Source organism: Podarcis cretensis (assembly GCF_951804945.1).
Source record: "Podarcis cretensis genome assembly, chromosome: 14".
In the NCBI taxonomy this organism is placed as follows: Eukaryota; Metazoa; Chordata; class Lepidosauria; order Squamata; family Lacertidae; genus Podarcis; species Podarcis cretensis.
The window spans coordinates 11,429,530-11,454,277 of NC_137183.1; the positions used below are offsets into that span (position 1 = coordinate 11,429,530).

The following is a 24,748-nucleotide window of genomic DNA, read 5'->3' on the forward strand; positions in this document are numbered from 1 at the left end:
GCCTGGATTCCTCACATCAGAGGCCTTCAAATCTCTGTCAGTCTCTCTCTGCCGGTTTTGTTGGTAGCCCTCTTTGTTGGTCCTCAGTTCTCGAAGGAGCTCTGGCACAGTCTCGTCAAATTTTCTTCCATCCAAAATACTTGGTAACAGCTGCTGCAACAAGTCAACTGATCTCCCATACTCAAAGAGGAAGCCCCAATCATATTTCTTATTTCTTTTAAGTTCCAGTATTCCAAGTGTTCCAGGGGCTTCCTCTTTCCACTTTCGCATCTTTCGCAGATTGGTAATCCCAAGATCTTCTTCTTTATGTTCTAGCAATGTAGGCTTCAGATTGGTACTCTCCTGTAGTTTCTTAACTCCTTCTTCCCTCTCCTCCAGTTCCAAAAATGTCTCTTCTGGTTCAGCTGCAGATTTTGTTTCAGTCAAATCCTTTATGCATTCAGCAGGGTTGCTTGTTTTAGAGTTCAAGGTTATAAGTTGTTTGTTCATAGCCATGCTTTGCTCTTGCAGTATTCCCACGAGAAAAAACATTCTTTCCATCTCTGCCTGTAATTTTCCATCTGTAGCCATTGTAATGTTTCAAAGTTTCCCCTAGGGGGATTCTAGTTACTTAATAGTCCTTTCCCAACAGTCTGTTGCTTTGTTATTTGTAACTACTTTGTTCCCAAGCACTTTAATTCAAATATAGCAAGTTTAGTCCAGAGAGATGTTAAACAATAAAGTTTTTAACTTTAACTGCCCGTTTGACAGCTCCTTTGACAGCTGTCAAACTCCTTGTTCCTTTTCCTCCAGCTCACACACAGGGACACTCCCGGGTCGGGGGGGGGGGGGTTTAGACAGAAGCTTCTAAAATTCGACTCTTACTCTCCAGCACAAATCTTCTTCTGTCAAATTCATGGAATTAATGTCTTTTAACTTGTACCGAAAAAAAAAGATCTCTCCACCTTAGTTCTCCGATCCTTGCTTTAAATCTTTTGTAGGTAGAGGGGGTGCGGACTTCCCTTTAGCACATCCCCCGGTCGTACCAAATTCAAAGGTAAAAATTTTAAAGTCCAAATTCCATTCTACTCACGGGTTGTTTCAAGTCCAAATTTCAGGGAAAAAAGTCAGCGCTCTCCGGCCATGGCTCGCGGCTTCGCTCCACTGCAGTAGCGGTCTACTCACAGCACCACGCCACTCTCCATACCCTCTCCGTAGCCTTTAAAAAGGCTCTTCGTGGGTCGGGGGGGCGCTTGAGGTGCCCACCGAGTCACCAAGTCCACAGGCTTCCGCGCCTGCGGTTTCTAAGGGTCCCCGCGTCGCCGTCGCGGTGAGACCCGTCTGCAACAGAGCCGATTCCCTCCGGAGCTCGGAGGGAATCCGCCATTAGCCGATCGCGCTAACCCGGAAGTCGTTCATAGTTACACCTGTAGAAAACGATGCCAAAATAAATGAGTTTCCAACTATAGGTGACTGTAAGTCGCATCTGCAAAGTGGGGTATGGGGCTGGTTATAGGGAAGAGCCTTAGTTGGTCTCTCTACTAACTATCTGCTGTTGGAAAGCTTCTCCCCACACCTAATTTTGGTAGCTGAAAGGGTACAATAGATCCACCTCATTCTCAAGTTGTTCCTTGGTCCACATGAAAGATCAAGTGGAGGCAACTATTTGAGGAAACAATGTAGGAAGAAAGAAAACAGTGGAAAGGTTATGAGGTCAGTTAAGTGAATAAACAGCATTTGAAAAAGGTAGCTGGATCTCTAAAGCAGAGCAGGGCTCAGCAAACCTTTTCAGCAGGGAGCCGGTCCACTGTCCCTAAGACCTTGTGGGGGGCCAGACTATATTTTGAGAAAAATAATGAACAAATTCCTATGCCCCACAAATAACCCAGAGATGCATTTTAAATAAAAGCACACATTCTACTCATGTAAAAACACCAGACAGGCCCCACAAATAACCCAAAGATGCATTTTAAATAAAAGGGCACATTCTACTAATGTAAAAACACGCTGATTCCCGGACCGTTCGTGGGCCAGATTTAGAAGGCAATTGGGCTGGATCTGGCCCCCGGGCCTTAGTTTGTCTACCCATGGCTTAGAGCCTGTGGTTTGCTACACTCACTACATTTAGCCGCATGTCGCCAAACTCTGGCTGGTGAGAGTTTTGAAGGGAGGTAGGCAGAGAAAGTTAATGGGGATTGTAAGCCTAGGGGGAAGCAGGCGTCACCCGCCACTTATCTCCCTCTCTGTTTCTGTCTCTGTATCTCTCTGCGTAGCCTTCCAACTCCCAGGGGAAATTAGCTGTTAAGTGGAGAGAAAAACAGCTGCGGAAGCAAGGTGGTCTGCTGCCTTGTGTGCCTGTCTGTAGAAGAGCTCTTGGAATCAGACAGGCAGAGCTTGGCTAAACATGGCTACTTTTGACCTATGAGTGTAGAATGCGCCTACGGCTCTTGGAAAGGCTGCCTGCATATAGTTCTGATAGCCCCTTTGAAGGCTGAAAAACAGGGTGGTTATCTAATAATAATCTATCTGAGATAAACACTCTGATGTCCAAAATGTCTTACAGCACCTCTTGCACAGATCGTGGTATCTCTCCGTCATTTGGACTATACAGTGGTACCTCGGGTTACATACTCTTCAGGTTACATATGCTTCAGGTTACAGACTCCGCTAACCCAGAAATAGTGCTTCAGGTTAAGAACTTTGCTTCAGGATGAGAACAGAAATTGTACTCCAGCGGCGTGGCAGCAGCAGGAGGCCCCATTAGCTAAAGTGGTTCTTCTGGTTAAGAACAGTTTCAGGTTAAGTACAGACCTCCAGAACGAATTAAGTACTTAACCCGAGGTACCAGTGTAATTACATGAGCCTGTCTTACCCTGTGCCATACTGTTGGCCCCTCTAGTCCACTATTGCCTTCTGTAGTGTTTGGCCCCGGCTTGCCAAGGTCTCAGGCAGACGTCTTTCCCAGCCCTGCTGCTTGAGATACTGTTGAACTGGAAATCGGATTCCCTGCATGCTGAGAATCTTCATCTCTCCCACTCTGTGGATAAGTCAAAGATGCTGGAGTAGGCAGGAAACTGAAGGTGGTAATACAGCTCTTTCCCTGCCAATCACTACTTGAAATCTTTTTAAACTGGGCTGTGACCTACTGTAAGTCATGAAGACTCAGAAGCCAGGAAAATGCTTTCAGCTGACACACTGCATGGAAATTAGTCACTCTTTGTATGGTTTTCAGAGTGATAAATGGTCACCTATATACCTGTTTAGTTTTATATTCCTCATGACCTCTGTTTTCATGTAACAAATACAAAAGGGGTAGAAACAAGTTTTGGACAATTTCATGCAGAACAAAATTTTCTCTAAAATAGAACCCCCCACTTTCTTTTCTATTTAATATTTGCCAACAACATATCTCATAATTTCCCCCCTAATTTTATTTTGCAGGTATAGTTTTAGTAGCCATAAATCCTTATGAACAACTGCCTATCTATGGCGAAGATATCATCAATGCGTACAGTGGCCAGAACATGGGGGATATGGATCCCCACATCTTTGCTGTGGCTGAGGAAGCATATAAACAAATGGCCAGGTTTGTATGAAAGAGGCTTTATTTGTTCCTGTCACAATAGCATAACTTTCTCCATCTGTGATATGTGTTTTTTGTGTGGAAAGGTTCTGAAAGGATTTTCCTTACCAGTATGTTGTAATAAATATCACAGGTTAACTCTGTTAATAATTCCAGTTGAAATGTCTGACAGGTTGCCCAAAATTTGGTTAGATACCTTAATAAATGTATAGCAAATAAACAACTTTCAAAAATATGCAGTAGTTGAACTGTGTACAGAGAATTAACAGAGAGAAACTCATTTACTCTTGAAGCACTAGAACTTTGGATCATTCAATGTTATTGATGGGCTTGGGACTAACAAAAGCAATTGCTGCTTCACATAATGTATATTTAAATTTTAGGTAGATCACCAGGGTCATAACAAAAATGTAGGGCTGACTAGATATTAGTCATGCAAGTTGAGTAGAAACTCCAGAGTATCTTGATCAATAGGTGAGCAGGACATCAGAGAAAGGTCATTTTCCGAGCACAATTCAAAGTGTTGGTGCTGGGCAGATGCAACTGATAGACTACATGGAACTAGCGGAGATGACCGGCAGAATCCGAGACCTGGGAGAAGAGACGATAGAAGAAGACTGGAAAAAAATTAAGATTTATTTGCAAAAATATTATAAATTGTATGAATGCTAAACAGGATGCTTGATTACAATTAACTTGGCACCACTTAAATAGATGAAGTGTTGTATGAAGATAAGTTAAATTTAAGAAAAAACAAACTTTTAGATAAGGATTAGGCTAAAACTAAATTTTCCTTTTAAGGATTGAAACAAACTGTTTCTAAAATTTGAGAGATAATAATGGAAAACTTGATAGAAAGAATGGAGACAAGGGGATAAATTGCTGGTTTAATGCTTATAACTTGGAACGCAGGAGGGGGAGATGCGGGGAAGTCTAAAGGAATTAAGAAAATATGTGATGATATGTAACACTTTTGTTTGTTCATTTATATTGTATTTGAAAAACCTTGAATAAATATTTTTTAAAAAAACAAAAAACAACAAAGTGTTGGTGCTGACCTTTAAAGCCCTAAACGGCCTCGGTCCAGTATACCTGAAGGAGCGTCTCCACCCCCATCATTACAACTACCTGACATTCAGAAGACATCTTAAGGCAGCCCTGTTCAGGGAAGTTTTTAACGTGTGATATTTTACTGTATTTTTGGTTTCTATGGAAGCCGCCCAGAGTGGCTGGGGAGGCCCAGCCAGATGGGCGAGGTATAAATAATAAATAATTATTATTATTATTATTATTATTATTATTATTATTATTATTATTATTATGTGCTTTACAGGACACCTGGCATGCTGCTATTGGAGACAATGTCAAGAATCAGAGGTCCAGATCTCACACAACACTCTGCCAAACCATGGCTAAGCATGAGCGTGAGACCATGCAGGTTCTCTGAGGAAAAATCATGGCTGCTTTGCTCCTCCCCTGACCCTGCTATTCAAAGCGAAAGCATAATTTGGCTTAGTGTTCTATCCAAACTGAGGCTCATGGCTTGTCTCACTCCAGACAAACCATAAATTATAGCCAAGGCTTGTTCTTGACTTACTGCTCATCGTTTGTCTGGAGGAGACAAACTATAACCATGGGTTTGAATGTGTTGTTGAGCCATACCATGGTTCAGCCTTGGGGAGTGCAGCCAGGACCAGGGGAGAAGTCAAGATTTTTCCTTTGAGTACCTTTACATTCACCTTTTCATGCGTAGTCACGGTTTGGCTTGCGGAAGGGTAGGAAACCACACTGAGAAGTAGGACTGATCTGAAAAGTTATCTTACAGGCACCGTCCAGGGGTCCAGAGGGTCCAGAGCCAGTGCGGTGTAGTGGCTAAGAGCGGTGGACTCGTAATCTGGTGAACTGGGTTCGCGTCTCCGCTCCTCCACATGCAGCTGCTGGGTGACCTTGGGCCAGTCACACTTCTCTGAAGTCTCTCAGCCTCACTCACCTCACAGAACGTTTGTTGTGGGGGAGGAAGAGAAAAGGAGATTGTTAGCCGCTTTGAGACTCCTTAGGGTAGTGATAAAGCGGGATATCAAATCCAAGTTCTTCTTCTTCCTTTACCTTTATCTTTGACCTTTTTATGGTGTAACACCAGGAGCCAGCATGGCTGAGTGTTGGAGTAGGAGCAGGGAGGCTTAGGTTTGAATAGCTATTCTGCCATGAGACACACCAGATGACCAGAATTGTTGTGAGAACACAATGCAGGAGATGGGGAGCAGAGACAACTGTATGTCCTCCCCTGAGCTTTTGGAAGGAAAATATGAAATAGGCTTTGGCTTGAATTAATCTGTGTTGGAGCAGCAATTAACCCCGCCATTTCAAAGGCCTATCCTGTAATGTGCAATCTTTGTCATCTATTATTTTTCAGTCAATATCCTAGAATTTGATAACTATTGTTGAATTTCAGCGTTTTCACACATTCCTTCTACCGAGGGCAAAAAGTTATAGCAGCTGGACATGGAAAGCCACTTTTAGCTGGGAATTGTGCCTGAGCTTCAGAATGAAGAGAAAATTAAATGTATTCACAACCATCTATACAATTTGCACTGGGGTAGGACTTCCGAGTTTGCTTTCTGTCTGATTTTGTAGCAGAGATGCTATGCAGACCCCTCATAGCGAGTTGCTTTCCACACAGACTGAGGTCAAATGTGGTTAGCATTGGAGCCTGAAGTTCATATGAGGTGCCCCGCTGGAAGCTGTTCACTAAGAATTAGCAGACTGTTGCAACAGTGACCTCAACGATATAATCCTCAGGGAGTAACTTTCATCTTGCTGGCTCATTTTTTTTTTTTTTGTCCGGAATGCAATCTGTCATGATTTTGCAGATACTGATTATTTCCATTTGCATGTGTGCTTAGCTTTGTAGAAAGTGTTTGTACATTATCGGTTCTTCATTCTGCACCTTTCAGCTGTGTCTGTGAGTAGAATGTGGGAGAGGGAGAAATGATACATTGCCAAATGAAAATGCATACGGTTCCATAAAATCTCTCTTAGCGCAGCCTTTCCCCAGTGTGGCACTGTCCAGATATTGTGTACTACAGCAATGCCCATCATCCCTGACCATTGTCCATGCTTTCTGGGGCTGAAGTCAGTTGTAGTCCACAACATGTGGAGGGCACCAGGCTGTGGGAGGCTGGCTTAGAGCTTTTATCAAGCATCTGGTGCATTTAAGCCATGATTGATTAATAGCCCTAAGGAGCTTCAGTCCTTCGTGTTGGAAGGGGCGCCACTAAATCCTTGACAGGTTTGATTCAGAAGCAGCTCTGGCTCGTTGCTCCAGATGTTATCAGTCTTTGCGGTCAGCAGTTTTTCCGGAGGAGTGGGTTTAAAATTAGGACATGTTTTTATAAACCCGTTACTAACAAAGTAAACCCCACTTATGCTAAGTAGCATATGCAGTGTTTAGGGTTAGTGGTCCAAGTTTGATGCACCCTTAAATTATTCTAAAGCCCCGGTCCAGAGGGAATTTCTCCTGTGCAGTCTCCATTGGAACGCTGGGGACAAATGTGGTCTTTCATGGCTCCCCTTCATTTCAGTGGGTTGTGTAAGAGAACTGCTCTCTAAATTGTTGCATCTTGAAGAAAAAAATCACCCGGGGAAATGTTGAGTGGATGAAGCTGGATGTGTCAGATGGGTGAACTACCCCTTTTGGATGAGGGGTGCTAGCTGCTGCTGGGTGTTTTGTTTTTTTGGAGGGGGATGGGTTCAGAATTTTTGTGTGCTTTAAAACATCATTCATTCTTTAAATGGAAATGTCAGCAATAGAAAGGCTTAAAAAACACCCACTTAGACTGGGGTGAATAAGTCCTCTAATTGAGACCGTATATCACCAGCACCAGCCCAGCTATTGCTCAGCAATATTTTTTGCATTCTCCACTATAAAGTATTGCACAGTTGTGCAGAAGATAAGATTAAGGGTAGGCATGATAGTTGACTCTGAATATCTGAACAGTGGTCACACAGAAGATGAAGCAGACTTTAAGGGAAGCAGATTTTGGATAAATGCTAGGAGAAATTTCCTAATGGTATTGACAGGGGAAGAGACTAGATATATTCAAATTCTGTGATTAAAACCATACTGTAACAAGGCACTCTGATCAGCCTGATCAGAGTCAGCTTTTTTCTGGTTCCCACTAGGTAATGTTAAAATACGCAGAGGCAAGTTAGTCCCAAGTTTGTAGATTTCCATGCTTTCTATACCTTGAGTTGTGTGAGCTGTCATGTCTTAATCAGTGGTGTTTAACTGTGAGCTTTAATATCTTTTTAGCTTATTAAATATTAATAGCCTTTACAAAAACTGCACAGAAATTTCTTTTAAATTTCTTTTATATATACCATCCAATAGATAAAAAGAAAAAAAAAATACATGCAAGTACCAGATTGTACCTTAGTTAGGGCATTCATTTTTATATATCACTTCTAGATTGGAGGTGCTTTAGGGTTATTTAAATTTATTTTTTTGATAATACTATTAAGCACTTTCTAAAAAGATTAACCAAATTACTTTTTGTGCTATTATCACAATTCTTTAGGTTATTTAAAATACAGTATGACTTGTGGTGCAAGTCTCTCATTCATACTACTTCTGGCCATTAAAAACAATAATATCACATTATACCAAATGTATGGAAATCCAGAAACTTATTCGTAGCTGCTTCTAGCACTTCTACTATGGACATACTTAATTCAAGCTCACATATAATACCATTAGCATAAGATCCTACAAAATACTTTCTTTACTGCTATCAATGATGTGGAGCATAGGTGAAATACATAATTCATTGTTCTGTGGAAAAATCAATTTCGCATCTCCCTTCCTAGACAAGCTGTACATGGCAGTTTTGTGTAAGTGTAAGTGTGTTATTGGTGGTGTGTGTTCTAGGAAACTGCTGATCAGCTCTGGCCAGTTTGCCTTGCAGATACTTTTTGAATTAACTGAAATGGTGGTTGTAACCTTTAAGACACAACATTAATATTAATATTTAAAAGAGGATTAGACAAATTCACTGAAGACATGTCTATCTGTGGTTCCTAGCCGTGATGGCAATGCTCTGCCTCCATGTTAGAAGCAGTAATAACCCAGTATCTCAAAATTAACCTGGCTACTCATAATGCTTACTGAGTGCTTTTGCATCTATCAATCTTATGACACCTGATAGCTAATGCATCCTCCCCACATCTCTGAAAGGAAGAGTACAACTTAATTATCCTATTTGGACCACAATTTATTGCACAGGCCAGTGCAAAAGGCAAAGCTTTCTTCTTGCTGTATAACGATGTGCAAAGATGTGGCTTAGGAACAATTAAGGACTTTAATGGTCAATTTTATGAAGAAAGTAATTGACAAGATCCCGAAAGTACTTTATAAGAATTATGTTCTAGAGGCAGTGGACTGGAAGACAAAGCAAGATAATAAATTGCAAGTTCAGACTTTTTTTGTTTGCAAAATGTTCGTTAAAAACACCAGAAGAAAAGCAAGATGACAGGAGTGGAATGATAAGTGCAAATAACAGATTAGAAAATAGTACATCCTGTCTTCCTTCAAGATAGTAGGCATATAATTCGCTTGTTCATTACATTTTTTAACCCACTTCTTTCCAAGGAGCTAAAAACGAACACATGCTTAAACTCTCCCCTGTTTCATTCTTGCAGTAACTTTCTGAGGTAGCTTAGGCTAAGAGATGGTGACTGGCACAAGGGTCGTCATAGTTAAACAAAGCATAAACTATGGAACTCGATCCCACAGGAGACAGTGATGGCCACCAACAAGGCAGTGATGACCTCCTCCTCCGTGTTGTTGTTGTTACGACTGTGTTGTTATTATTATTGTTGTTGTTGTTATATCGTTTAGTCGTGTCCAACTCTTCGTGACCCCATGGACCAGAGCATGCCAGGCCCTCCTGTCTTCCATTGCCTCCCGCAGTTTAGTCAAACTCATGCTGGTAGCTTCGACAACACTGTCCAACCATCTCGTCTTCTGTCGTCCCCTTCTCCTTGTGCCCTCCATCTTTCCCAACATCAGGGTCTTTTCCAGGGAGTCTTCTCTTCTCATGAGGTGGCCAAAGTATTGGAGCCTCAGCTTCAGGATCTGTCCTTCCAGTGAGCACTCAGGACTGATTTCCTTCAGAATGGAGAGGTTTGATCTTCTTGCAGTCCGTGGGACTCTCAAGAGTCTCCTCCAGCACTATTATTATTATTATTATTATTATTATTATTATGCAGTTTATTACCTGCCTTTCAGCCTAAGGTCCCAAGGTGTGTTACAGACTAATATTAATATTTAAAAGAGGATTAGACAATTCACGGAGGATAATGCTATCAATGGGTCCTAGGCATGCTTATGCTCTGCCTCCATGGTCAAAGGCAGTAATGCTTCTGAATTATCAGTTGCTGGAAATGGCAAAAGGGGATAGCGCTCTTGTGAGAACAGGATGCTGAACTAGGTGGGCCATTGGTGTGATCCAGTAGGCTCTCCTGAGCTTTGGAATTGAGTGGAGATTTGAACCTAGGTCTCCCTGAGCCTAGTCTGACACTATCACCATTGCACCACACTAGGGTTTCACACTCAGGCACTGACCAGCCTCCAAACTGCTTGGTTTCATCAGTGTTACCACATCATTTGTCTTCAGTTCATAGCCTTTCTCTTCTTCCTGATTTCCAAAGCGACAAGGAAGGATTTGGAAATACCGGATGTCTCAAGACAATTGTGACTTGAAAGGGCTTGAACAGCAGTACAGACTTCTTTAAAGAGCAATGCAGTTGCCTTTGGAAAAACCTGTCACTAGATTTTGCATCGCTACCAGTTTTTTATGCCTTTAACATGTATCGATTTCCTTGCCTGCAATAAAATAAGATTGCTGTCCATCCAGTTGCTAGTTGCACGATTGATGTCTTGTCTAGTCTTGCCTTCAGTTCCCACAGGTTTTGATACTGGACTATCGCTACATGCGTCCCATTGTGCTGAACACCCCTTCTATCAGTAACTCATTCGTAGCTATCCGTGGTTCTGTAACTCCTGGCCTACCTTTGCTGGACAGAGGTTGAAAGCAAACTGGATCTCTGCCCACCAAGGCTGTCTCCCACAGGCTCTACCGCCTTTTGGAGAACTTGGCTTCTTAAAAGGGCAGCCCTCTGATCTGAAGGCTCTCCTCCTCTGCACCATAGGATCAATCCTGTGCTGCTGTACCTAAAGGGAGGTACTGTGAAAGCCATTGGGTCCCTCAAGCTCAGGAGAAGACACCAGTGAAGTCTCCTGATCTCCAGCAGAAACTGGTCCAGCTCCTTATCTGGTGTCTATGCAACCTTTGGCTCTGTGTCTAGATTGCTGCTGGGCTCAGGATTCATGCCACCAAGCTTGGCAAACTATCTATGGCTAAGACTACAGGTATTCTATAACCTTAGATACTGAGAGGTGATTTCTGTGCAGTTTTTACTCATGAATCAATTCCAAAAATAATCACTTACAATTACAGTGGTACCTTGGTTTAAGAACAGCTTAGTTTATGAACAACTAGGATTAAGAACGCTGCAAACCTGTAAGTAGGTGTTTTGGTTTGTGAACTTTGTCTCGGAATAAGAACATGTTTTGCTTCCTGTGGAGTGTGTTCCATTTGTAAGTTGAGTTCCCCACTGCTATGGGAAAGCACGCCTTGGTTTAAGAATGCTTTGGTTTAAGAATGGATTTCTGGAACGGATTAAGTTAGTAAACCAAGGTACCACTGTATAGTCTTTGCTCTGATAAGTGATTATTAGAATCTGTGTGACATTATATCCTAAATATAAATATAATTAAATTGCCCTAGATTGTAGAATCGTGTTTCATATCACGAAAACTAGCTTTCTGAATAAAAATGACACTGAGTCTGGTGGTATGAAGCTTTCTAAGCCTGGACTGGGGGGAAGTTTAAGTTCCAGCTATGAAAATGCACAATGAACTCCTGTCTAGCATAGAGATTCACTGCAGAATAGACAGCACCAGCTGATTCTGCTTATCTAGAGACTGTCTGTGCCAGGTACTTGCCAGAGGGTGTTATAATAGGCTGCATACAGGGAATTTAATAGTGTATTCTGCATAGCCCTAGTGAGAGAAAGTGTGTGTGTGTGTGGAGGTGGGGTGGGGTGGGGGCCTATACTGATGTTAGTAAGGAGTGCTAATGTGCTTTGAAGGGACTACAGCCTATCAAATGTTTCCATTAGTAAATCCTTATCATAATGACTTTTTAAGGAAAGTTGTATTGCATTTAACCTAGAGGAAGAGACATCTTTGTATACTAGACTTCCCTGTGTCCCAGCCTGTTAAAAACTATGTACTGATTGTAAGCATTGTGTATTCTAATAAGGTTTTGTATTGGGTTTAATCCTTGTCTTGTGTATGTTCTCCTTCCCTTTTCGCTCTTCCCCTTTTAAACATGGAGCAATTGTGTGTTTTCCCAGAGCCTATTATAACTAGTTGCCCCTACTTCTGCATTATTATTTTTTTCAACAAATCTGCCCTGGCATGTTTAACTTGAGATTGCATGCAGTGTATTAATATGGGAAAAGTTGGAACTGGTTTCACACCTTCTGCGAGAGCTAATCTCAGGCTTGAACATGAAGTGGATGTTTTTACAAACCTTCATTCTGAATCCCCAATCTCCTAAGCCTGCATTTCAACATATATTGTACATTTTCTCTTACCCCTGCTTGTTGAAGACTTAGAGGAGAGAAGGATCCTTTCACACCTCATGGAAAACTAACTTGTAAAAATACGTGCCATATTTCGCTGAGCTCTCTCCATCACCAAGTCAACATCACATTGTTGTGTCATTCAGCTTTCCCGGGCTCCATAGAAACAGGTACTGGGGTCCAGCTAGATTTGTCTTTGGTATGCAGAAAGTCCTGAATTGGTATGCCAATTTCCTTTCTGGTGTCTTGCCCCTCAAGGGACATGTTGCATCTTACTTCGCCAAACCTTTGTTAGGCATTGCAAGTATAGGCCATCATAAAACATCCATATATAAAAATTTAAAATATATACAAATAAACAGCTATGTAAAATATATAATGATGAGGATTTTCATTGGGATTTCCCCCCGCTCAGTAGTGCCATTCACCACTTTAAGAGATACTATTGACAAAAACTCAGCCACCCTTACAGTTACTTTGGGGTTAATGTTAGACAGATAAAATCTGATATTTTCATTGTGCCATGATGTTAGGTGACCCAAAAAATGGGATAGCACGCGTCTGTGTAGCTGGTTGTACAATGGACAGTAGAAAATATGTTCTACGGTGTCTGGCACATTCAAAGAACATTCGCAATGTCTGTCATTTCTGGGGATGTTTAAATATCTGGCCTTGACAAAAGCTGAGGGGAAAACGTTCAGTCGGGCTAACATAAAGGTCCTGCATTGGACTGGAATTATTAATTTTGAGATATAAGTGACCCTGTTATCTGTTGTATTTAAACCATAGAACTTGGGGGAGTAAAATTTATTTACAGCTGACTCAATGTTTTGTTTTTCAATGTCCCTTAATCTGCTTTGAATAGTCCAATAAATATATTGCTCAGTTGAATTATACAAGGGTTCCAAGTCAATACTGTAATGGTTATAAGGGGTTACTTGTGCGTAAGTTGCCGTTACTTTTGGCTAGATCGCTTGGCTAACCATGCCTCGGCTGACAGCCCTCACCCTGTAGCTGTTCAGTCGCTTGCAGAATCCGTCAGTGGGCGTTTCTTGAACCTCTTCCAGCATAGAAGCTGTTTGACGCGAAGTCTCCGCCTACTCTCCCTGCGCGGGACTCTTCTGCGCAAGGAAGGAGTGGGCAGAGGCGTGCCCGTGCTCTTTCCACTGGTCTCGGGTGAAGAGTCTTGGAGACCTCTCTCCGAATCCTCCATCTCCCTCCCTTCTCTACTGGTGTTACGCTGAATTCCTTCCCCCCTGCTGGTCCCCTCTCCTGCATCGCTTTGGAGCCTTGCCTCCACCTCTCGCTCCGATGTCAGTTCCCTGACAAATACCAATTGATCTGATTTTACTATGTAAGAGTTGGAACCATCTGCATTTGTAAGAGTCCTTAAGTAAGTCAGAGAGCAGACTCGAAGGTTGACAACAATAATGGCAACGCAACCAGTTTTTATAGTGCTAGCCCACACCCAATATTCTATCCTGTGTATACCTAGTTCTGTACACATCGTCTCATACTTGATTGAACTTGGGAGCCCCAGGATACGTCTCAAGAAACTTGAGTGTATCTTATCTCAATCACAATTATATGCTTGCATCCGTATTGGGATCCCTAAAAGTAGCTGGGACGACACTTTAGCTTGAAAAATCTGAATAGCAGCTGGTATAAATTGGTTACCTTTCTGAAAATAAAAGCGAGTTACTGCTGAGGAGGTACACTTTGCCTGTGTTATAGCACACGTGCAATGGTTTGACCAACCTGAGTTGCTCTCGAATAAAATTCCGAGATTTCTGTGCACCTTTACTTGCTGGATTTCTTGCCCTCTTATTTTCCATTTCTCTAATTTCCGGGAATTAGAGAAGACCAGAATTTTTGCCTTCTCATAATTTATTGAAAGTCTATTGGCTTCACAATAGGAAACCAGGGAGAGTAAAAGATGTTTCAGACCAATCCTCATCAGAGATAATAAGGCCGCCTCATCCGCATACAGTAAAAGTGGGACCAGAAATGTTGCACCATGGTGTGCGGCAGCTTTTCTGGTCCCCTTGAAACAGGCGTAGGGTCACGCTTAGGGTCAAGGTTTGTCCTTCAATTGCACACCAATCTGCCTTAAATATGCATGCCAGTTTTAACTCTGATGTCTCTGTGTTCAAGGGGGATATCAGAGTGGATGTGGAAGGTTGAGCTGAAACTCTGTTTACTGCTGATTGGCATTTCCTCTTTTCGCTACTTCTTACATTTAAAATTGCTCCAATTCCCGAGGAAGTCAGTGAAGCATAAACACGCAGCTGTCTTTCAGTTACACTTATTTCATTGGGCACCACTGACTTCTGCTGGATTGCACCCCTCCTCCTGCAGTGAATGGACTGGCAAGAAAATAGCTAGCTGTACTTCTGCTCCCAGTGCTGCATCACATTGCTTCATCGTAGCATCATATATCTTCTGAAATCTGACAAAAGAATACATGTTGCTGCCCACCTCATTGTCACTAGGGTTGAACACTGGTCCTGCGTGCAGCCCTAATTCAAAGAGAATGTAGGTGATTCTTGTGATGTTTTCACATGCTTGCCAGAAGAAATATGCAGATGACACAACCTTGATGGCAGAAAGTGAGGAGGAATTAAAGAACCTTTTAATGAGGGTGAAAGAGGAGAGTGCAAAATATAGTCTGAAGCTTAACATCAAAAAAACGAAGATCATGGCCACTGGTCCCATTGCCTCCTGGCAAATATAAGGGGAAGAAATGGAGGCAGTGAGAGATTTTACTTTCTTGGGCTCCATGATCACTGCAGATGGTGACAGCAGCCACGAAATTAAAAGATGCCTGCTTCTTGGGAGAAAAGCAATGACAAACCTAGACAGCATCTTAAAAAGTAGAAACATCACCTTGCCAACAAAGGTCCGTGTAGTAAAAGCTATGGTTTTCCCAGTAGTGATGTATGGAAGTGAGAGCTGGACCAGAAAGAAGGCTGATTGCTGAAGAATTGATGCTTTTTAATTATGGTGCTGGAGGAGGCTCTTGAGAGTCCCATGGACTGCAAGAAGATCAAACCTATCCATTCTTAAGGAAATCAGCCCTGAGTGCTCACTGGAAGGACAGATCCTGAAGCTGAGGCTCCAATACTTTGGCCACCTCATGAGAAGAGAAGACTCCCTGGAAAAGACCCTGATGTTGGGAAAGATGAAGGGCACAAGGAGAAGGGGACGACAGAGGACGAGATGGTTGGATAGTGTTCTTGAAGCTACAAACATGAGTCTGACCAAACTGCAGGAGGCAGTGGAAGACAGGAGTGCCTGGTGTGCTCTGGTCCATGGGGTCACGTAGAGTTGGACACGACTAAACGACAACAAAGTTTCTTGAGTCAGATCAGGGACTTCCTAAAGCACATCCCTTCACTTCCTTCTCTCCATGGTGGAGGGGCGAAAGAATTTTTGTGGTGGCAGTCTCTGCAGCTGGGAGAAAGGTGTCATCAGATCAAGGTGCTGTTTGCTTTCTCCCATTGATCCTGGCCTGCCAGTGCATATTTCTAATTGTCACACTGGAAATAACAGTTGTGTGGATTATTTATACATGTGGGAGAATCTCCCACTGGCACCTCCTAGTGGTGCAGCAGTCAAACTGCTAGCACAGTTTTACATCTGATACGGTTTCAAATTGGATGGGGGACTGACGGCTTGTTGAGATTCCTGTATTGTATGAGGTTGAACTAGATAACCCTTGGCGTCTCTTCCAATTCTACGATTTTAGTTGCTTAATAGTAATCAGAATGAGAAGGGAAAAAACCCATCTGGTGCAGACTGTGGGTAAATAGCCCTTGGTTCCCTTTCAGCACTGCAATCCATCCCATACCCATGGAATGATAGAATTGAAGAGTTGAAAGGGACCACAAGGGCAGTGTTAAAAACCGAGATATGAAAGCTAGGAGCTAAGTGGCACCTTAAACCTAGGTTATGGGTGCAACAACAGAATGTCTAGGCACGCTTTTTTATAACAAGTATACAGGGCTGAAAATGAATGACCTGCAGCTAAAATATTATGTTCATTTTTCACATGGTCTAGTCATTCACCTGCCCCCCCCCAATATTCTTAAGAGGGTCTCTCTTCCAGTCTTCAGAGAGTAGCTGGAAGTGGGGAGGCAGAAAAAGGTCCTCCTTTCCTTCCACTTTGCAGTTTTAATTTGAAAACTTATGCGCAGTACTGTGCCCAGAGCTCAGAAACTGATCATGCCAATGAAATTCCCGGTCACAAAATGTGCCTAGAACAGTGGGAGTTTTGAACACTGCACATGCACTGCACATCCCTTGCAATGCAGGAATTTTTTTGCCCTATGTGGGGTTCGAACCCACAACCCTGAGATCAAGAATCTCATGATCTACTGACTTTGGCTATGCCAGCCTCAAATGCCATGGAGTCTTCTGTCTACATGGAAGTGGAAGCAAGGATGTTGCATGCTAAGTTGAAGAGGAGGAGAGGGAAAAGAGAGAAGGAAAGAAAGGAAATGGTCAGCGTGTGCAGCCAAGTGTGAGGGAATGAAAAGAGAGAGAAAGAGAAAGATGGCGTCAAAAGGGGCATGATGAGCTGAGGGAGAGGATAAAGAAGCAATTTCCAAAGGCGGATGTCAGTGTTTGCCAACTGATTATGCCAAACTCTGCCTCCATCTGTTGCCATTCTTTGACTGCCCTTGCACAGTCATTTTATGACCAGTGGTCCTCAGTAATTTTCAGCACTCTTCAAGTGGACACTGGGGAGTTTGAGAACCCCTGATATCTAGGATATTGAGGGCAATTGGAAGCAGCTTTTTGTTTTAAAGTTGAAATACATATTTTGTTCAAAGATTAGAATACAAAAGTATTCTTTCTTGCATAGTCTCATGTCTTGAATAGGAAAAAAGCTCTACCCCTGCATTTCTTGTAGATTCATACAACTGAGTTACTGATTTGCTTTCTTTGGTGAAATGTTTTGATGCTTTGTATAAGGAACTTTGGGGGACACAGGTTGCGCTGTGGGTAAAAGCCTCAGTGCCTAGGGCTTGCCGATCGAAAGGTCGGCGGTTCGAATCCCTGCGGCGGGGTGCGCTCCCGTCGTTCGGTCCCAGCGCCTGCCAACCTAGCAGTTCGAAAGCACCCTCGGGTGCAAGTAGATAAATAGGGACCGCTTACCAGCGGGAAGGTAAACGGCGTTTCCGTGTGCGGCTCTGGCTCGCCAGAGCAGCGATGTCATGCTGGCCACGTGACCCGGAAGTGTCTCCGGACAGCGCTGGCCCCTGGCCTCTTAAGTGAGATGGGCGCACAACCCCAGAGTCTGTCAAGACTGGCCTGTACGGGCAGGGGTACCTTTACCTTTACCTTATAAGGAACTTTTGAATGCAAAATATTGCTATTCTATGTTCCATATGAAACACACCTGTACATATGTTTGTATGTATGTATGTATGTATGTATGTAAACAAGCTTTCTCCTTTAAAGTAACATTTATATGATTTTTAGGCTTCTACTTTCTTAGATTGTGTCTTCTTTGCACGTTATCCCAAACACAATATGCACGTCCGAGTCAAGATGGGTGAACATTAATACAACTGAAACTGATTTGTTTCCATTTCAGAGATGAACGGAACCAGTCAATTATTGTAAGTGGAGAATCTGGAGCTGGAAAAACAGTCTCTGCTAAATATGCTATGAGATATTTTGCCACTGTAAGCGGGTCTGCAAGTGAAGCTAATGTTGAAGAGAGAGTATTGGCTTCCAATCCTATAATGGAGGTAAGACCAGGAACATGGTTACTTTAAGTCTAATGGAGGGTTCTTTTGCTAGTTGATTTGCCTTTGCTAAAGTGAAGCCCGGGGTTTGCAGGGAAATGTTGGTTGTCAAGGTAGTTTTATTACAACTCACCCCACCCCTGAAATATGGCGGGTCGAACTGTTGGCCTTTAGCTGGAAGAAAAGGAAATGATAAAAATATTTCAGGCAATATGGTCCCAATTTCTAGAGTGCTTTGCTTCACCGAATAGTATTTCTTAAAAGCTGAACATCACCTTTGGGTGCTCCCCTTTTTCTTGTTCATTTGCATCCTTCTAAAAAGTGGAGAGGAGCAGGTAACACAGTGAGTGACTAATTCTTTCTAATCCGAACTTCAGAGAATGAATGTCTGCTCATATAGTTATCATTTACCAGAATTTGCATGTGCTGTGAAATAAGGAGTGGGTTTGAAGCTTACGAATCGCCCCAACTCCCACTCCATATTTTATTTGTTTTATTTTAAGATGGGATCTCCCTGTCCCTGACACTCAAACCTTACTTCTTAGTGTATGACCCTTAGTCCTAATCTTATAATACATATAAATCTTGCAGGGTGAATATCCTCTGAATAGCCCTGGAGCTGGACAAAGACATTTTAGGGAGGTACCTAAACAACGCCTTTCAGCAATATACAGTGGTACTTCGGGTTACATACGCTTCAGGTTACAGACTCCACTAACCCAGAAATAGTACCTCGGGTTAAGAACTATGCTTCAGGATGAGAACAGAAATTGTGCTCAGGCGGCGCGGCGGCAGCGGGAGGCCCCATTAGATAAAGTGGTGCTTCAGGTTAAGAACAGTTTCAGGTTAAGAACGGACCTCCGGAACGAATTAAGTATTTATCCCGAGGTACCACTGTAATTATGGGACGCAGGTGGCGCTGTGGGTTAAAGCCTCAGCGCCTAGGGCTTGCCGATCGAAAGGTCGGCAGTTCGAATCCCTGCGGCGGGGTGCGCTCCCGCTGCTCGGTCCCAGCGCCTGCCAACCTAGCAGTTCGAAAGCACACCCGGGTGCAAGTAGATAAATAGGGACCGCTTACCAGCGGGAAGGTAAACGGCGTTTCCGTGTGCGGCTCTGGCTCGCCAGAGCAGCGATGTCATGCTGGCCACGTGACCCGGAAGTGTCTCCGGACAGCGCTGGCCCCTGGCCTCTTAAGTGAGATGGGCGCACAACCCCAGAGTCTGTCAAGACTGGCCCGTATGGGCAGGGGTACCTTTACCTTTACCTTTACCACTGTAATTATATTTGGGAGTTACACAAGCCTCTGAAAAAGAACCCTATTTAATAGAATGTTCCACTGTACTGTATTAAACTTTTATTTGCAGTTCTTAATTGCTTTTCTATTTTAAAAATACCAAAAGTGACGTATAACATTAAAATCATGTCCTAAAGCATGTTGTAGTTGTCTTGGCAGAAAGATGGTATAGATAGAAAAACAATAAAAGCATTAAGTAATTGACAACAAGCATCGTGATCATGCTAGTTAAGCTGAAATTCATTCCATATGGTCTGGTATGGAATTAAATTTAGAGGAATGTCATAATTATAAACAAATTTCATGGGAATTGTTGACGTTGAATGAAGCTCCCTTTCTCCCTTGGTAATTTTTAAAAATATACCTTTCCCTTGTTTTAAGCATTTCTTGAAACAAACAAAAGCGGAGATGACACTGTCTGCCCTAATGCAACTTTGGCACAGTTTTTTTAAGTATTCAGAGATAAGGTAATTTTGCCTGGTTTGCTGTGTTGTGTGACATTTCCAAACAATATTACTGAACACTTATCGATACCAAATGCACTAACAAACAGGCATATATTTTCATTCTTGTAGCGTGATACAGCATTTTTATGGGGATAATTCTAGGAAACTTGCAAAATGCTGTTTGTAGACCTGTAGAGCTGTTGCTAAATTTTGTCTCCAACATGCAAGAAACCACTGAGAACTATTTTGAAGGTAATTTCTGTAGGATTTGCAGTGTACAATCCCAATTCTCATCTCCTTTACTCTCACTTCAACCCTGTGAAATGCTGATTACCGTATGTTGCAAAAGGCACACCCAGAGCTTTGAGCCTGAGAATCACATCCCTTTTTACTAGGCCAGAGATTGGGGAACTTGTGGCCCTCCTGTTGTTGTTGGCCTTCAACTCTCACCATCTCTGGCCATTGATGGGGCTGATGGGACTTGTAATACTAAAACATTTGGAGGGTTACAGGTACCAAGGCACGGAATGAGTAATCCAGTGCATTAGGAACATAGGAAACTTATACTGCATCAGATCACTGGTTTATTTGTCTCAGTACTGTCTAGACCAGAGCTTTCCAAACTGTGTGTCACACCATGTTAGTGTGTCGGCTGCAGTGTGTAGATGTCACGTGAATGTTTCCCGTGCTCCTCCTGGGGTTGGAAAGGGGTTAGTTTAACCTCTGGTTTGCTAGTAAAACTTACTGTGTTGCGAAATGATGCATGTCTAAAAGGTGTGTCATCAGCATGAAGTGTTTGGAAAGCTCTAGTCTAGACTGATTTGCAGAAGCTCTCCAGGATTTCAGACAGAGGTCTCTCCCAGTCCTATTCAGAGATAGGAGGCGTAAGGCTGAACTTAGGAGCTTCTGTGTGCAAAGCAAATGCATTTCCACTAAGCTATGGTCCTTACAAAGATGTCCCCACTACTTCAAAAGTCTTATATTTAACCAATGTGTGTCATATTATGCTTCTTGTGGTATGCTGCCCCCTGCAACTCCGATGTGACAGGTGCAGGAATAAGGCAAGTGGCTTAGAAAGTAGTATTAGTTTGTGGATTTGTGCCATAGAGTGCCACTAACATGCAGGTAGTTGCAACAGAAATACATGTAGGAAACTCATCTTAAGAAATGGGACCTCTTGCATACTGCTGTCTATATGTTTTTTAATGAATTGCTTTCATATTTACTGCTATTTTATCTTCCCACATAAAGAGGTCTGCTTGTGTCTGTAAATGACATGTGTGCATTTATTAATGTATTTTTGAGGAGAGGAGACATTATTCATGAAATTAGAGCTGCAAACTGAACAACTATTATTATTATTATTATTATTATTATTATTATTATTATTAATATCCTGCCTATCCAGCTGGGCTGTCCCAGCCACTCTGGACGGCTCCCAACATATATTAAAACATTACACATTAAAAGGCTTTCCTTTACAGGGCTGCCTTCAAATGTCTTCTAAAGGTTATATAGTTACTCATCTCCTTGACATCTGATGGAAGGGTGTTCCACAGGGTGGAATAATTAGATTAAATTTTCTTAATCGTATGAGTTTACTCAGTTAATGGAATGATGTACTGATTAAATGTATATATTGGTAAAAACAATAGTTCTAGAGTAAGAAGCATTTCTTTTTAAAAAATGCATGCATGTGTCAAAGCAGACTTATCTTGGAAGTATGTTTCTGAGAAAAAAGGGTGGAACCTGCAGTTTTCATAAGTACTTGGTGTGTTTTTTTAACTGCTTGATGAATACGGCACACATTTTTAGTCCATTAAATTAAAATAAGTTTTAGCTAATTAAGTCATGTAGCCAATGATTATATTAAACATCACAGCCAGAGTGAAATTCCATATTTAATAGTCAATAGGCTTCATTTGTGGTTCAGGTAATTTCTTGTAATGTAATTCAGCCACCTCCTCTAATGTTGCAGGTAGGTTCTTAACTGGGAAAGCTGAATATTGACTGCCTCCTCTCCCCCTTTTCCTTTCCTTTCCCCCTTCACTCTGGTTTTATTATTGTTTGGTTTTTGTTGTTATTGCTGTGTTTGTTGTATTGATATAAACAAACTACTCCCCCCCCAAAAAAAACACTACAAAATCTTAAATTTAAAAAACTGTGCAAAATAAGGAAAACTGTGCAATCCTTTGCATGTCCACTCAAAAGTAAGCCTCATTGAGTTCAGTGGGACTTACCCCCAGGTAAGTGCGTATAAGGTTGCAGCCTCAAATTGTTAATCCCTCTTTGTTTTCCCTCTCACAGTCTATTGGGAATGCCAAAACCACACGGAATGACAACAGTAGCCGCTTCGGAAAGTACATCGAAATAGGTTTTGATAAAAGGTTTCGAATCATTGGTGCCAACATGAGAACTTACCTCTTAGAAAAATCACGAGTGGTATTTCAGGTAAAATGAATGCACAAACTTGTTTTTGCTTGTCCGTGTAGGAGCTCCATTGTGAGTCGATACATGATGGCATGCTTACATAACCTAGCATCCATGGAGGGCAAGGAATGGTTGCTTTGGAAATATTGAACAATAATGTGTCATGTCCAGCTACTTAATGCAGAATCACTGCACATCCATCTAGCATACTTAGGAGAAACGATGAGCTCCTTAGCAATGTGATATTATTGAGAAAGAGAGAGAGATAACAAGGACCTTACTCCTTGAAAGCTGAACTATTTTGCCAGACCAGGAACTGTGCTTCAGTTCATGCAGCCAGGGGAAATGAGCAGAAACAAGAAAATTTTCCCTCCACTTCAGGGGTAGAGGGAGTGTTCAGGCAGTGTGTACATCTTGAAAGACCAAGGAAGGGATGGATAACCTGTGACACTAGATGTTGGTGGACTCCCATTTTGCTGGGGCTGATGAAGGTTGAAGTGCAACAAAATATGGAGGGCTGCAGGTCCGCCATCCCTGGACTAGGGGAAGGAGGAGGAGGGTTCCGTACAGAAATACTGAGGGTGACATCCCCTCCCTCCCCTTCATCATCTCCAATTCCTCCATATGGGATACAATGGGAGGCTGATAAATCCTGCAGTTTGTACCTGTTAATCCAGGCAAAAGGAACCTGTGACCCTCCAGATGTTGTTGGATTCCAGAACCCATCAGCCCCAGCCACCATTGCCAGTAATCAGGGATGATGGGAATTGTAGTCCAACAACATCTGGAGGGCTATAAGTTTCCCTTCATTACATTGACAGCTGGTGACCTTTTTCCTTTAGAAAACTTGCAGAGCAAATGAAATAAGGGAAGTATTTTGCTGAATTAATATATGTTTGTCCCTGGAGAGTTTAACATTATCCCTATTACTCCAGTGTCCATTCAGTTCTTCATTAAAGCACGAAATGGAATTATCCATGTCTGTGTGTGTGTGTTTGTGTGTGTGTGTGTAAAGGTATTTATGTGTTTATAGATATCTTTTATTTCATTTTATTAAAGGCAGAAGAAGAGAGAAATTACCATATCTTCTACCAGCTCTGTGCTTCTGCAACGTTACCTGAATTTAAAACTTTGCGGTTAGGTATGAATGCACATCTGCTCCATTTAATTATTCACATGACACGTTCCAAAGTAGCATTACTATGTTTTGAGTAATGGGTTTTAAATAACTGCTTAGGTTTCTATAAATATGCTTTTTGAAAATAGAGCACACTAAATTGCAAATCTATAAAGGTGAATGAAATTTCCTTCTGGGTGTGTTACATGCTGCTGATATGTTTGAGCACACAGTGTTGTAGTTAGTATTATATTTCTTATTATGGCTAAATTAAAACTGTGAGGTAAAAACAAATAAACCACTATTCTGTTACAGAAAATTTTTGTTTGAAACATGGGAGTCCTTGCTTTAAATTTCCTTTTAAAACTTTTGTGGTGTTGCTTCCATAGTTATTACCATTGATTTATTAATTGCCTTCTAAACCATCTTAAGGTAAATCTCAAGGTGATTTACATATAAAATAATTAAAAATAGTTAAAAGCACAAAACAACAAGCAGATTTAAAATAAGACCAAAACCCTAGCAAATGGACATTCTTGGTAAATACCTATTTATCCAACTGGCAATTCTTGTTGGAACAAAGATGTCTGCAATAGCAGACGTCTCTTGTATCTTGCCATCAGCCTACAAAAGCGGGGTATAAATCCCTGTAATAGGTAAACAAAAGTTTGGCTTATCAGTTTTACTTGAACACAGCATTATTCATTTTGCTGGGTTTTTTTTTTAAGTCTTTTAAGAGTTACAACATCTTTGGGGAATGCATTTCTTCTTTGTATGTAAAGAAACTTTTGCTTGCTTTTTTATATTAGGAAATGCAAGCTATTTTCACTATACAAAGCAAGGAGGCAGTCCAGTCATTGATGGAATTGATGATGCTAAGGAGATGATGAACACCAGGCGGGCTTGCACTTTGTTGGGTAAGTCCTGGAAGCACACGAATTTCTTCAGGACTTTGAAACGGGGGCTACTGTGCCTAGTAGTACATTATTACCCACAGCATTAATTTTTAAAAGGTGAACACTTACAAACTGCTGTGCTTCACCATGCCAGTGGCATACAAGCTGTTGGATGCTTCAGTTGATATGCATTGAAAAGCCACAGGGGATGTATTTTAAGTAAGTTTGAGCATTTCTTCCTTTTTATTGGGTAATTAAAATACCTCTTTATGAAACGTGAATTTCTGAACCAGCTTGTGGCAGGTTCTATCTATCTATCATCTATCTATCTGTCATCTATCTATCTATCTATCATCTATCTATCTATATCTATCTATCTATCTATCATCTATCTATATCTATCTATATCTATCTATCTATCTATCTATCTATCTATCTATCTATCTATCTATCATCTATATCATCTATCTAATCTATCTATCTATCTATCTATCATCATCCATCTATCTATCATCTATCTATATCTATCTATCTATCT

The 24,748-nt window shown here is 41.8% G+C and overlaps 1 protein-coding gene across 6 annotated transcripts in view; it reads left to right on the forward strand.

Moving 5' to 3' along the window:
- Positions 1-24,748, forward strand: part of MYO5A (myosin VA) — a 123,933-nt gene that overhangs the window by 36,553 nt on the left and 62,632 nt on the right. For all 6 annotated transcript variants that reach the window (XR_013833028.1, XM_079953126.1, XM_079953125.1 and 3 more), the window contains exons 4-8: positions 3,421-3,565; positions 17,874-18,030; positions 22,075-22,218; positions 23,257-23,338; positions 24,124-24,231. Coding sequence is in view for 5 of the 6 variants with exons in the window: in XM_079953126.1 (XP_079809252.1) it covers positions 3,421-3,565; positions 17,874-18,030; positions 22,075-22,218; positions 23,257-23,338; positions 24,124-24,231 (636 nt within the window). In the remaining variant the exon portion in view is untranslated. The remainder of the gene's footprint in view (positions 1-3,420; positions 3,566-17,873; positions 18,031-22,074; positions 22,219-23,256; positions 23,339-24,123; positions 24,232-24,748) is intronic.